This window comes from Lepidothrix coronata, unplaced genomic scaffold, assembly GCF_001604755.1.
Source record: "Lepidothrix coronata isolate B3197 unplaced genomic scaffold, Lepidothrix_coronata-1.0 Scaffold10, whole genome shotgun sequence".
Lineage (NCBI taxonomy): Eukaryota > Metazoa > Chordata > Aves > Passeriformes > Pipridae > Lepidothrix > Lepidothrix coronata.
In genome coordinates, this window is record NW_016690190.1 from 6,168,341 (window position 1) to 6,182,733 (window position 14,393).

The 14,393-nt window shown below is 35.7% G+C and overlaps 1 protein-coding gene across 2 annotated transcripts in view; it reads left to right on the forward strand.

Annotated features, from left to right (window-relative positions):
* The window catches only part of IPO8 (importin 8), a 48,599-nt gene that overhangs the window by 12,163 nt on the left and 22,043 nt on the right, over positions 1-14,393 (forward strand). For both annotated transcript variants that reach the window (XM_017804807.1, XM_017804806.1), the window contains 11 exons: positions 493-651; positions 1,610-1,766; positions 2,823-2,912; positions 3,700-3,794; positions 4,360-4,444; positions 6,937-7,071; positions 7,930-8,029; positions 9,701-9,777; positions 11,060-11,176; positions 13,451-13,540; positions 14,221-14,386. In XM_017804807.1, coding sequence (XP_017660296.1) covers positions 493-651; positions 1,610-1,766; positions 2,823-2,912; positions 3,700-3,794; positions 4,360-4,444; positions 6,937-7,071; positions 7,930-8,029; positions 9,701-9,777; positions 11,060-11,176; positions 13,451-13,540; positions 14,221-14,386 — 1,271 coding nt within the window. The remainder of the gene's footprint in view (positions 1-492; positions 652-1,609; positions 1,767-2,822; positions 2,913-3,699; positions 3,795-4,359; positions 4,445-6,936; positions 7,072-7,929; positions 8,030-9,700; positions 9,778-11,059; positions 11,177-13,450; positions 13,541-14,220; positions 14,387-14,393) is intronic.

Genomic DNA, 14,393 nt, shown 5'->3' on the forward strand with positions numbered 1-14,393 from the left:
AAGGTTGAGAAAGTGCTGTTCTAGAATATCCCAGGAAGATATTTTTCTTGAGGAACCTGTGGCTTGGATCATAACACAGGCCATTACTGTTTAATGCAAACATACAAATTTGTGTTTTTGTGGTTGCTTTCAGCCTCAGAAGCAAGTATAAACATTCATTTTTAAAGTACAAAGCTAGCTGGTTTCATGAGCAATTCATTCTTTTAAAATATTACCTGATACGTGTGGAAAGGGAGGAGGGAGGGGGGAAAGTACCTAGAATGTTCTGAAATTAGTTTCTTCCTCAAAATTAAATCCCTTAAGATTTTATTCTTGTTTTTCTTCTGCTGCTTCCCAGAACTCTTTCACTGCTGTCAAAATATGTATGATGCTTATGACATAATATGTGTATTGTGGCCAATAATCCATGGTTTGGGGTCTATCCTTTAGTTTTAAACACTCTGCCATGATCTTACTCGCTTATAATATATTTAATTTTCCCTCCTGCCGTAGAGCCCAGCTGACCATGTGCCTCCGTGCTATCATTAAACATGACTTTCCTGGTCACTGGACAGCTGTGGTGGACAAGATAGGCTACTACCTGCAGTCTCCAAACAGTGGGAGTTGGCTTGGGAGCCTCCTGTGCCTGTATCAGCTGGTGAAGACTTATGAGTAAGTTGATGTCCATCAGTAGGTGAGGAATTGGTGCTTTTAGTCTCAGTTGATTACTGAAAATGACTTTATTGAGAGCACTGGCAGTTCTTCAAAGAATTCAGATAGAAAATGGGAATTAATAATTATGCTTCCTTTCCTGCAAATAAATGAAAAATATTCATCATCTTTCTATCATCAATGAGTTGAAAGCAGAGATGCCAGCAATAATCTGTATTAATTTACTGACATTTTTTTCTTGAGGCCACGTGCCTTTAATCTATGTGTGGAAAAACTCCATATGTTTAAAACTTCTTTTGTTTGAAGAGTCCCCAGATGTTGGATATATGAATGCAAATTGTTTTCTGCTTTTATGTCATGAGTAGAGTGTTGTCATTATCGTGTGTACAATTGTACGTGTGTCTCTTGCATATTGTTACCTGTACCATCCTCCTGATAGTCTAAATCCACAAAGTGTGAATTAGGAACAGCATAGTGAGCTTTCTCACTCACTTCTTTTGTAATTGCCTATTGTTAGAAATGTGTATAAGCCACACTAAAGGAATGTAAATAGAGAAAGACAATCTTTTCCAAACCAAGGAATTGTCTTTCCCTTCCGATGGCTGTTCAGTCCTATTTGTTCAGCACCCAACTTGGGCTTGGCATTGGTATGAATGTCAGAGAAATTCAAGTCCCTGCTCCTGTGAGGTGACAATTCAGTAGTAAAGAACAGTAGGTCTTCCTCTCATTAGCTGCATTTGGATAAAGTAACATTTGTTGGTTTTCACTTCTCTATTTATAGGTATTTATAGTGAATTTGCACAAATTGTTGAGATTGGGGCTAGAGAAGGGGAGAGTGAAGGAGGGACAGGTGGATGTTCTTTTCTTTTAGGGGACAGAAATTAAATTGCTGGTGGGGAATAGGCATTAGAATCTCCAGTGTGTAGATCCTGGACCAACATTTTTGTTTCCTTTGCAGATACAAAAAAGCAGAGGAGCGAGATCCTCTTATAGCAGCAATGCAAATTTTTTTGCCTCGGATTCAGCAGCAGATGATCCAGCTTCTGCCTGATAACTCCCATTACTCCGTACTGCTTCAGAAACAGATCTTAAAAATCTTCTATGCTCTTGTTCAGGTTGGCATCTGTGTAAAGGAAAAAGCAAAACTTTTACTTTGCTGGGCACGGTGACCCCTTTCAGTACACTCAGAGGTGGGATTGAATAAGGGTAGCCATTTAGATGGGCAAAGTCATGTACAATAAACAGCTGTTATAGAAATACGATATTTATAGATTTTTCTACTTAAAAACTGGTCACATGATCTCCCAGATTAAATTTTTAATGAGTGTAGGTAATTCTGCACATCCTATCTGTAATCTTACTGGAGAAATGTCCTATTTTTATAAAATTGCACATAACCTGATATGAACTTTATAGGTATCTACACTGTGTGATTGGCCTCTGAAAGTGTCAGTAATGGATATTGTGGTGTAATTGTCAAATACTGCACTTCAGTAGGTGGCATTTCTCATTATGTTCTGAAGATCAGATGGATATTATTTATTGAAGGACATGCAATTTGGAGAGATGACTTTGGCTTTTACAGTGATGAGCAGGGTGAGGGAGTACTTTTAGGGAATCAGAAACAAAACCATATCCTACATAAGGAGCAGCTGGAAAATTCTTACTGGGGGTTAAAAAGTTAAAATAATTTGTTATTATATGGGGGGAGGTTTAAAAATATACCAGTATCCTGTTTTCTTCTCAATAACTTGCCTGAATATTGTCACTTGCTTGGGTATTGTAGAGAAGTAAAGATTTATTAGATAGTAGCGAGGTAGTAATAAGGAGCACACTGGGTTTACTAAAATGCTATTGGTTTGCCCAAACCCCATAATACAGACACTACCGGGTCCCTAAAAGGTAGCTGGGCTGTTGTGAAGAAGAGAAAGGAGCAAAAAGGATTGGCAAGTTCTCAGATCAAGGAACTTTCCTTAAATCGTGTCTGCTCAGAAATTCCCTTCTAAATTGTACCAAGAAGGATGCAATTAATGTATTATTGATAGCTAACCTAATTAGTTTTAATTTTACTTAAAACCTCATCTTCCTCAGAATGTAACTACTGTAGAAAGCTCTACCTTTTACAGGGAAAAATAGTATTTCATACCTGTGGGGTTTTTTTCTTATTTCAGTATGCACTGCCACTCCAGTTGGTGAATAACCAGACTATGACTCAGTGGATGGAGATCTTCCGGACTATCATTGATAGAAATGTACCTCTGGTAAGTGTTAGCTTTATAAAGACCTCTGATACTTGTTGTGTTGCCATTTGAGGAGCAATCAGTGTGAGTATTTTCTAAGTGTTCTTTCTTTAAGATACTTTTTTAAGATTCTTGTCCTTAGAATAAGTCGTATTTCTGACGGAATTGCAAGCAAGGTCATGTAAGCTCTCAGAATTTCATTGTCTGAGATAGAGACACAATGAAAACTTAAATCTGGAGTATTTTGCAACTTTCCAAGTTTCTCTCAAAAAAAAATCAAAAGCTCATCACAAACTCGTAATTTGTCTCTGTTCTTCATTTTATTTCATCCATGCTTCATATTTCCCAAAGAACGAGATAAAATTAGTAATTTAATTCTTGTTTGTGTGTATACAGCATTAGCTGGCATTTCCTAAGTTTTCTAGAAAATTATTTTACAACCTTAACTTTCTTGTAACAGCTTTTGCATTAGTATGTGGTTAGAGTGTGTATATATTCGGAGTTAGTATCATGCTTGATTTTTAAACCAGAGTGCATGTATTATTCAAGCATATCTGAGAGTTTTCATCTTTAAAATATGCATTATTTTTAAAATTAAAGCACAGGCATTGTGCAGGTATAGCACATATACGTTATATTGGCTAATTAAGGTAATTGAGGGGTCCTGAATGTTACGTAATTGTTAACAGAACCAAAGCTTTAGTAGACACTGTGCCTTTACGTTAGTTTACTCATCAAGGAATGTTTAAAGCATAGTTGATCTCAATAAATCACATTGCTAATTTAAAACAAGTGTATTTATTTGTAGGAGACTTTGCAAATTGATGAAGATGATAGACCGGAGCTGGTGTGGTGGAAGTGCAAGAAGTGGGCATTGCACATTGTAGCTCGTCTCTTTGAACGGTAACAAACTAACAAACCTATTAAAACCTTTGGGTTACAAACCTGTACCCTTACTTGCAGTGCAATTAGACAAGACAGTTTAATCAATTTAACAGCACATGGTCACCGGAGAGGTTTTCCCGCTGCTGTCCTTTGCCTTGCACTGGCACAGCCACTGTTCTGAGCTCTGAGTGAAATGATTTGACTCTCTAAGATGGCAAGAAACTCACCTCACAGGAAAAGTAAATTGATCAATCAATCTATTTTACAATATCCAGCTACAAGTGTTTATATTCTCAAATATATAGGCAGGGGAAGATTTGAAAAGAAATCCATAAACATGTAAGTTACAAAACTTGTGACAAAAGGTCAGTGATACTTACTTGACTATAATATTGTACCTTATGATAATTTAAGAAAAGAAAAGGAAAGTGGGGCGTTGTAGGAGAAATGATGGCTTGGAAGGAACCTGTGGGAAAGGTTTCCTTTGCTGATGCAGGGTCCTCTGTGGTTTAGAAAGTACTGTGTTTTCCTGACACAAAGGACTTCTCACAATGTAAATATCTGTGTCCTTTTCTTCCTAAAGGTATGGAAGTCCTGGAAATGTAACTAAAGAGTACTTTGAATTCTCAGACTTCTTTTTAAAAACCTACGCTGTGGGCATACAACAGGTAAGCACAGTTCATTTTATGAATTGCATCATTTTGGCTGAAGAAATGTGTTACTTTTTAACAGTGCACTTGTATCAAAGTTCATTCATTAAACAAAACTGAAGAGAGTCAGGCAGGTTTTCCTTTTAGAGATTGAGAAGTTCTTTAGAACTCAGTTCTTTAGAACTGAGGTATAATAACACAAATTTTCAGCAATTTGAAAACCTCTGCAGGAAAATTCTCAGAAAAGGTGAGTGCTGATGAAATGCTGTTATCATCATGAGTAAACATTCTTGATATAGCTGAGAGAAGAACTTGATGCAGAGGTCTCACTTCATAGAACGGTGTATTTTTAGGCCAGTTTTTCCTAAGTGCTTTTGCTGCAAACTGCTTAGACGTGGTAATCCAGTGATAGTGTTTTATTTCAGGAAGATACAAGCAGATTAGAATATTTCTGGAGAACGGCAATGAAAGTTATTTTATACCTGGAAAGCATATTATATGAAAATATACCATAAATTCACAGTTTCCAAGGAAATTATTTTTGTTGGGGAGCGCTAATTATTTGTGAGTAACATGGTGTGTGGAGACAGTTCAGTTCTGATGAAGTTGCATAGAAGAGAGGCGGTTCCTTGCAGTGTTTTCTGTTTCTCTGCCAGCTCAACTGTGAGCTGGGAGACCCTGGGAGCACAGGCTTCCAGCATTTCCCTGTTTGTGGTAGAATGGCTACAGATACTGGGTTCTTGAAAGCCTAAGAGTGCTGGCTCCCAAGCTCAGATGTTTTTGGCCCAGCTTCTGTTTGTCATTCAACCTGCCATATGCTGGATGACTGGGAGCAGTAGTTCCCATGCCTTTGGCTCACTAAAGCTCTTGACTGTCCAGGCTTATGTGTTACATATTCAAAACACACCCCTAAGAAACCAAGAGCATGCAGAACACTCTCCTGCTAGTGATTTTCTTTGGTCTGTAAACCTCAAAAAACACCCAGGAATGCACTTTTTCAAGTGACAAGTGTTTGGATAATTCATATTTCCAGAATATGTGGCTCCTTAGCATGCTGCCAGATGAAATATCCTTGACATGGCATCTGCAGGCTTCTTACAGTTTAAATTTGTGGTGTCTTTGATGCAGGGTGCCAGGCTGTTGTTGTCACTTGAAGTCAAATTTAAACTAGATTTCAAAACACCAGGGTTGTCTGCAAAACAAAATTGCTTTTCTCCATCCAGTTTGACATCAGAATAGTTTATCCATTAGTAAGAACTAAGAAGAGGAATGGTTGTGGTAAGGCCGTGAATTTAATGAAAAGGGAAAGAGCCTGATATCTATTCTAAATTCCCTGCAACGTCATTCCTGAGTGGACAAGTGGACTCCCATGGGCAGTTATAAATTGAAATACCTAAAATTTGTTAAGGTATTAAGCTGTGTTGCCGAAGGGACAGTTTAGCTTTCAAGATAAGTGGACTGGATGATCTGCACATTTCTTCAATTTCTGGTTCTTAAATGGTGATTTGTCACATTTCCTTGCAGAGTTAGTAAGAATTCTGTTGTGAATATTACATTACTAAGCCTTCATTACTTATTCATCGGTTGTTAAGTGCTGACATTTTGCTCGAGTCTGTATAAGATATAGACAATTCTTGTCCAAGAAGAGTGTCATATGAAAGACTTAAGGTCAGACTTAGTATTCCTAATGAGGAACTGTATGCAAAATAAAATTTATTAAAATGTTCTAAAGAATTATGAAGCAGAATTGTTCTGCTGGAACTAAGTGACTCAATATTTTGTTATGCATTGCCCTTGATTTTTATTGTTATTCCTTTACATGCCAGTTCTTTACACCTGCTAATAATTCATCTGCCATTAGTGCAGATTAGTGGCTTTGAACTGTGGGGTCTTCTTAGTAGAGCAGACTTTTATATTAAGGAAGCTTTATGTGATAGAGTTTGTAATAGCATGCTAGTTGATTCTATCTGGTTGTATAGGTAACTGAAGTTAAGAGTTTTGCATTTTTTCTGATTCACAGATTTAGGTGAACCTATTTTTTTTTCCTAATTTAGTATTTCTATTCTTATCACTGTTCTTCCAAAGTAATTTGTCTTCTTTAGGGGTCTGTCCTTAAATATGAACACAGACACCACTTAGCAGATATATAAGCCACCAGTTTGAAAATCTCATTGTGCCTTTTCCTTATCTATTCCAGATTTTGCTGAGACCTCTGTAAACTGAGCCTCTGAATATTAAAATTATCTTTTGTTTATAAGCACAAGTGATCACATGGTAGGGCTAGTGGTAAAGGTGGACTGTACATAAATGTTTGCAGGATTAGAACCTTGATATTCAAATCATTTATGACTTTTGGGTCAAAGGCATAATAGTGATTTCTAACTCCAGAACCTCTGCTATAAAACTAAATTATCTGTTTGTGTATGTTCACTGAAGAGATGCACTGGATATCTATGCATGAGACAGAATTTTCAGTCTTAATTTAAAATATCAATTTGTCATTTCTTTAGGTTCTATTAAGAATCTTAGACCAGTACAGGCAAAAAGACTATGTTGCACCACGTGTTCTTCAGCAAACGTTAAATTATCTGAACCAAGGGGTTATTCACTCTGTAACATGGAAGCAAATGAAGCCACACATACAGGTCAGTGCATAAAACCCGGTCATAAACACTGCATGTCAGAGGGATTATTAAAAAAAACAACCAAACCCAACTCCCCCACCCCCAGTTTTGCAGTTTTATACAAGGTTTTCTGAATCATTCGGCAACTGATTTGGAAAAAAAACCCAACACATTCATGTAGAAATGCTTTTTTTTTTTTCAATATTACAACTACCTTTTATTGCAGGTACTGTTAACTCAATCAAAGATTCTGTTCCATAAGTTCTTTATTTTTATTTTTGAAGTCTGCTAGACAGTCATAATGTTCTGCCTTTTATTAGTTGCTAATTGTCTATAGATTTGGGAAATTCACATTTGATCATAGTGCAAAGATAGTGCACAAAGAAAACATTGACCCAGAAGAGCTGAAGTCTGTTTTAAGGATGTGTTTCATAAGTGAACTAAGAACAAATGAAAAGTGATTTCCTGCTCTTATTTTTTCATATCATAAGCTCCCCTGTTGTAGCTCATTAATTCCATGACTGTTAAGAGAAAGAATTCTGAAATCTCTTCTAATGCTAAGTATTGCATTGGTAAGATCCTTCTGCAGAGTGCAATGTTCTGCTGTTTATAGACTATATCCTGAAGTATTATTTTGTGTGTGGTACTGTATTATTGTAAAGATAGATTATGTAATTAATGCTGCTGTCTGGGACTGTTGCAAAAGGAAATTACCTATAATGCTGTAAGTTTGTTTCTGTTAGACAAAATAGAAGAGCACTGCTTAAAGGAATATTGCTCTTCAGAAAAGTAGGTAATAAAGTAGTGCATGGTGGAGGGAAGCTGTACTGGAGTTTGATTTTGTGTGTACTTATGTGTATTTGACTTTTCTAAAATTAGAGTATAACAGAAGAGGTGATATTCTCTCTAATGTGCTACAAAGATGAGGATGAAGAGCTCTGGCAAGAGGATCCATATGAATATATCCGCATGAAATTTGGTAATTTAGCATTTTTAGCATTTTCTTTAGGTATTTTTTCCTTTCATCATAGCTGTAACTATAGTTCCAACCATCCACATGCCTGCTGTAATGGCTCTGTCTTCACCACCAGTGTCCTGAACAATAGGAAGAAGAAAACAAAACCAAAATCTCACCAATGTGTAGTTAAAAGCAGGTGGCAGATCAAGCGAGTTTGGACCATTTGGCTGGTAGCTTTAAATGATTCTCTCAACATTTGTTTCTTCTTCAGATGTGCTTGGAGCAGCTCAAATAGACTGGCTTGCTCACTTGTTAATGCCAGTTTCAGAGTCCTGGATTGCAGATGTGCCAGCTGTCTGCAAGTCCTTGCAGCTCTCACTTTGACCAGAAGAGGCCTGACTTGCTCTTTGTCTATTGAAAATCGTCAATGCCTTCAGCATTTTTTTGCCAATTATTATTAGTGGGTTGTAAGATAATTAGATATATGTGTTCTTTCAAAAGACTCGGTGCAAAATCTTGGGAATATCACATAGAGCCATATTATGAATAATTACTTCTATTAAAAGAGTCATGTCATTGAAAAAGAGAAGGGTATTTTAAAAATACAGCAATTCTAGCTGGAAAACTCCTGCAAGCCAGGCACCATAGAGATATATATGTAGCATTTGGGAATTTTTAATTAGTTGATTTGGGATTAGCATATGTGGAAACAGAGTTTAAATATTCATAGAATAATTAAAAAAGCTTGGAGAGTTGTTATGCAACAAATTAATTACAATATAACATTGATCACAGGGGTACAAATACATCACTGATTTTTGGTGTGTGAATTCAGTTCTTTCTGTGGAAAGAGTGAATCTTATTTTTATACATAGCTGAGGAAGTTAAATGCAGATTTAAATTGTATCGTGGAAGGCAAAAAAACCCCCAAGTATCAAAGTACATTAAATGGAAAGTTAGTGAGGCACTTTTTGGCTTGAAACAAGAATTCCAGTAGTATGGTAGCATTTCTTAAGGATGTTTTATCTTCAAGTTTTCAGGAAAAGTTATTGTGTAATTTTAGTCACATTTTAAGATTACATTTTTAGGTCTTTTAGTTTAATTTGTGTAGGGATATTTGGATTAGAGTATGTTTGCAGCACAGATATCTTTTCCAAGATATAAATTGTATTTTCAATATGATTAAAGGAGGTTTACTTGTAATGAATGAAGCTAAAAAGCTTCAGCTTTCAGCAGATATAAAACTACTCCAGATCCAAGTAGTTTTACATACAAAAGGTTTCCCATGAGGTTTTAATAAAATCAAGCCAAAAATGTGTACATATGGTATACAGATGGTACTGGAATGTACTGCTGTTCTTTCTATAAGGGCTGTAATTAAAAAAAGAGACAGGATTTTTCATCCCTTATATACATGGTCTCAGAAGAGTTAATGAATACATAACATATTCTTAATAAAGGGAATGATGAGTGGCAGTAGATTTGGAAGGCAATAAGTAAATGCTTTTATAAGCTATGTGACATAAACTTGGGTCTGACTCTAACTGTGAATTGAAAGGAACCATGTCAATAGTTTTGAGGTTATATATTCACCTGAATTTGTAATATTTCGAAAACAAGATGGTCTATAAAAAATTCATTACTCAGAAAAGAAATTTTTTTTGTTATGCTTTTTCCCCTCCAATTTTTCAGATGTATTTGAGGATTATGCATCCACTACAACAGCAGCACAGAATCTCCTTTATACTGCTGCAAAGAAGAGAAAAGAGGTATGAAATTGGAGACTTTCATTTATTTGAATTTTCCTTATAATGTTATTTTTCCCTTAAATTTGAAGATGCTACAAGAAGCTAGTCTTGAAAAATCTACTTGATAATACATAATCAAATGCTTCCTGGCTGAGTGCTGTTAATTTTGGGAGAATTAAAATATGTGTGTATATATTTAAATCAATGGATTCCTCTTGCAGCTTTAAAATTAATCTACCAGATAGAAACTGAGTTGAAATAGATGTACTGGAATAGATTTTTCCCAAGTTTACAGACAGCTTCTGTCATGGCTGTTCTGAGCATCACAAACTGTAGCAGGGGAAAAAGTGAACATGATCCTTATTAATTTTCACTGATGCTATTTAAAATCCTGTTGACAGCAATGAAATTAGCAGGAGTGAAACCCATTTCATGCATTTACTTTTTAATGAGGACGTAACTGTTCTGTAGAACTTTCTATATTTACAGTGATCTATCTGTGCAAAAGTACCCAGGCAAGTCCTGGAAGGCACATGTCAGTTTGCTGTAGTGGCAGGTGTTTTTCTGGGTACCGTTTTAACATCCAGTAAACAGGGAGCTCTGTTTCCATATGGGTTTTCAAAGAAGAACATGGTCTTGCATCAGGTGGAATATGACCTTTCTACTTCTTTGCTGTCAGAACAGTTCTTGCCCACTGACCTTCCTTCTCGTTTTCATGGTTGGTATTGAGACCATCAAAATTTCGTAATCTGGGAGAAGGACATAATGGGCGTGGAAATTATATTCAACGGTTGGTTTTGCCAAGAAACCTTTGTAAGCCTAGTCAACTTCAGAAGCCACTGCCAAAATCAATAGATCAAATTAAGTTTATGAGATTTTAATCTGCTCTTCTTGAATATATGTGTGTCTTCATATATATATGTACACACACATATATATTTATTTAATATATATGTGTGCGACAAGCCAGAAAAGAAGTTACAGGAAAAAAAATGGGTTAGGTACAGTTTGAGCCTCTTGCTTTTTCATCACCTTTTTTGATTTACCTCAGGACAATAACAAAAATACCTTATTTACTAGTAGTAATGTGAAATTTCAAGGAGATTAATTTTGACAAGTTTGGCTAAAAAGATGAAAAAGAAGCCTTCTAAATTTTAACTGTGGAAAGATGCTACACATAGTACCTCACAGTTGCTTTGGCCAAGATAAAATTTATTAAGAATGTCATGTGAATTTTTTAACTTAAAAAATGCTATTGAAATAATTTGACAAAAAGAGGTTGTGTGTTCTCTGTTCTGCATAGGTGTTACCAAAAATGATGGCATATTGCTACCAGATTCTGACAGAGCCAAACATTGATCCAAGGAAAAAAGATGGAGCTTTGCATGTTATAGGATCCCTAGCAGATATTTTACTGAAGGTAGGTGGGTAAAGAAGTGAACAAGGTTGGCAATTCTTACTATCAATAGTGATTTTAAAATAGAAAAGTCTTAGTTTTTAAAGTATGACTAGCCCTTAGCCATATTTATAAAGTCTGTAGAGAGATTTCACTGTGCAATCAGAATATGAGGGTTTGTTTATTTAAAAATATTAACATTCTTTCCTGGTTTTTATATTCCCATTTTATACACAGATTTTTGTTCTCAAGTTTTTCCAAAGCTCTATTTGCTATAGAACAGTCCCTTGGTCCTCTTCTGCTTTAGTAGTAAAATGGAAGTGTTAAAAAAGCAAACATGCATTCCATCAGTAACATTGCCTGTGATTCCTTATCAAATTCCCCAACAGCCTGCGCTGTTGTGGGCGTCTTCTGGTTCCAGAAAAAGGTTTACTTCACATGTTGCAGGAGTGTTTTGTCTAGCTTTCCAACTTTCTTACTCTGCAGTGTGTGGCTCTAAGTCTTGTTTCATCAGCCAGTTAAGAGTTCTGAAAAGAACTGTGAAGAACACAGAGCCTTCCTCCATTTTTTTTTATAGACACCTTCAGAATTTTGAGTGTTTTTCTGGAATCTGAATACAAATTTAATCCATGCTGTTGCTCTCTAATTAACATTGATTACAGTTTCCCTTATGTTTTTGTAGATGGTGGAGTCCAAAGTAAGCCCTTATTCCATGTCAAAAGAACTGCCAAAAGTTTATCACTTTTAGCGTGATAATGGTGACCTTGTGCTGGAGGCTTCTTTTTAGAAGTAGTTTATTGTATTTTATGTGAGTTGTCTCTCTGTGCAGGATGTGTCTTCATATCACAAGCAACATCTTACCAACATTTACTGTCTGTTTTTTTGCCAATGTACCAATCTATGATCTGATCTTAATTCCTGAAACATCAGTAACTTTTAAAGAATTTTTGTAGATCATCTTGGGTTGTAGATGCCCTCCCTCACACTGGAGCATAACAGTGAAAGAGGAAGATATTGTTTGTGTTATGAGGAGACTTTCATATTGACTGAGGGTTTCTAAATCTATTTGTCTCTTTCCTGAGGAAAAAAAGGTTATTGCAGTATTTTACTCCTATTTGAAATTTTCAGTCTTGGAACATGAGGCTATAATATACTTTATAAAAGTTTAATAATCCCCAAACACTGCAGACTCCGTTCAGATCTGAATTTCTTGTATTTGGAATTTGGCACATTGAAAAATTCCATCAGCTGTTTCTGCATAAAATATTGGATTCATAAATGTTTTCTGGCTGTTGAGTTGACTGAGATACAGGTTGTAAGGAGCTTGTAGACACAATGACCCTGCCTTGGCCACCTGGCTCTCCACAAAACTTTAGTTGAATGCACACAAACTTCTGACCTGTGTGCACAAGGGAAAATTCTTTCCCCTTCTCTCTGATTTTTCTCTGCTCAGTTCTTCATCCACCTCTGTGATGGTTTGGGGAATCAGTATGGGAAAAAATGATGTATACACTGGTGAAATAAAGTCTGATTCCCTAAGATACATGTTGTATTGAATGTCCCATTTCACTCACCTCCTGTCTTAGTCAGTGAATCATTCCTTTAGGTGGTAACACCCCAACATATATCTTTTCTAGTATTCTGGGGCTATAAGGAAAGTTCCAAATCTCCATGCTGGTAGTTCTAGCTCCCTGTGAATATCTTGGGATTTTCCAAGGTTGAAATAATGAAGGATAACTCATCAAATATCCTTCTCTAACTAAGGAGATTTTTGTCACAAAGGAATTATCTTTGCCCATGAATAAACATGAAAAAAGATGTGATTTTTTGTTGTTGTAATGTGCAAAATAATTAGTTTTGATGCTTATAGTAACCATAGGTCATTTGAAAACTCAGATCTGTTTCATATTAAGCTTATATTTATCTTCAGGTATGTATATACTCCTTTGTAGGAAGAATGGAAGTACTAGGTTATTTATCTTGAATAATTTTAAAGAAAAATCAGCTAGAATCAATTGACTTAAATAAAATGAAAATTCCTGTTTACAGTATTGTAATGAATAATGTAGAGTTGAATATTATATATGTACAGTTTTTTTACTTATCTGGCTTTGAACTTGCTATGCTTATGAGTTTGTTCTGTTCAAGGTATGAGATCCAGATCTCTGAGAGAGAATACCATTATTATATAAACAAGTCATTTAATTTCCCATGGTTGATAGTTGAAATGAATTACTGGCTAGGATGAAGTATGTAAAAGGAATGGTCTCCAAAATTAATTTTTGCTTACACCAACAGAAGAGCGTTTTCAAGGATCAGATGGAGCTGATGTTACAGAATCATGTATTTCCCTTATTCATGTCTAACCTGGGGTACCTCAGAGCTAGAGTAAGTTCACCTCTTACATCAATTTCGGTATTTTCCATGATTCCTTCCTTTGCAGTTTGATTTCATTCTGAATGTTAATGAAAGAAATAAAGCAAAGACATAGTAAAATTTAAAATAAAGCTGTCTTACAGTATTTTTTCATCATTTTGATTTAAAAAAATGATTTTTCAGTTAAATCAATTGATGGAAAGTCTGTGATATATTGTTGTTTACTTCTTGAATCGAACTTGAGAATTTGAGCAGTGATTGTGGCTATTTTTCATTAGCAGATCTTAGTAACTAAAGTTGTTGAATGCCTGTGAAAAATAGGTTGAATTTCCACAGAGTAGATAACGTCAGTTTGAGTGTAGCTTGAAGAAAATCCTCAGGTGCTGATACCAGCCATAAACAGTTAATTTTCTTGAATTTTTTCTGATTTTTTTCCCCTAGAAGGACCAAAGCTATGAACGCAAATTACGTGCATGCTGAATTTATTGGAATTCGGGAAAGGATGACAAAGAACTGTTTCAGTTACAGTAACAGCAAAACCTGTTACATTTGATGTATGAATACCCCGTAATTAAGGGGGTAAAAAAGCAATACGTGGAAACAGAGAGATAGATAGTGTTGGTTTTGAATCACTTAAAAAAATGCTTAAATATTGCAATAGTCCCGAACTCACTTTTCTTTTTGTCTTGCAGTCCTGTTGGGTACTTCATTCATTCAGTGCTTTGAAATTTCACAATGAGTTAAACCTGAGGAATGCAGTAGAGTTGACAAAGAAGAGCTTGATTGAAGATAAGGAAATGCCTGTCAAAGTAGAAGCAGCCATAGCCCTTCAGACCTTAATAAGCAACCAAGAACAAGGTATGTG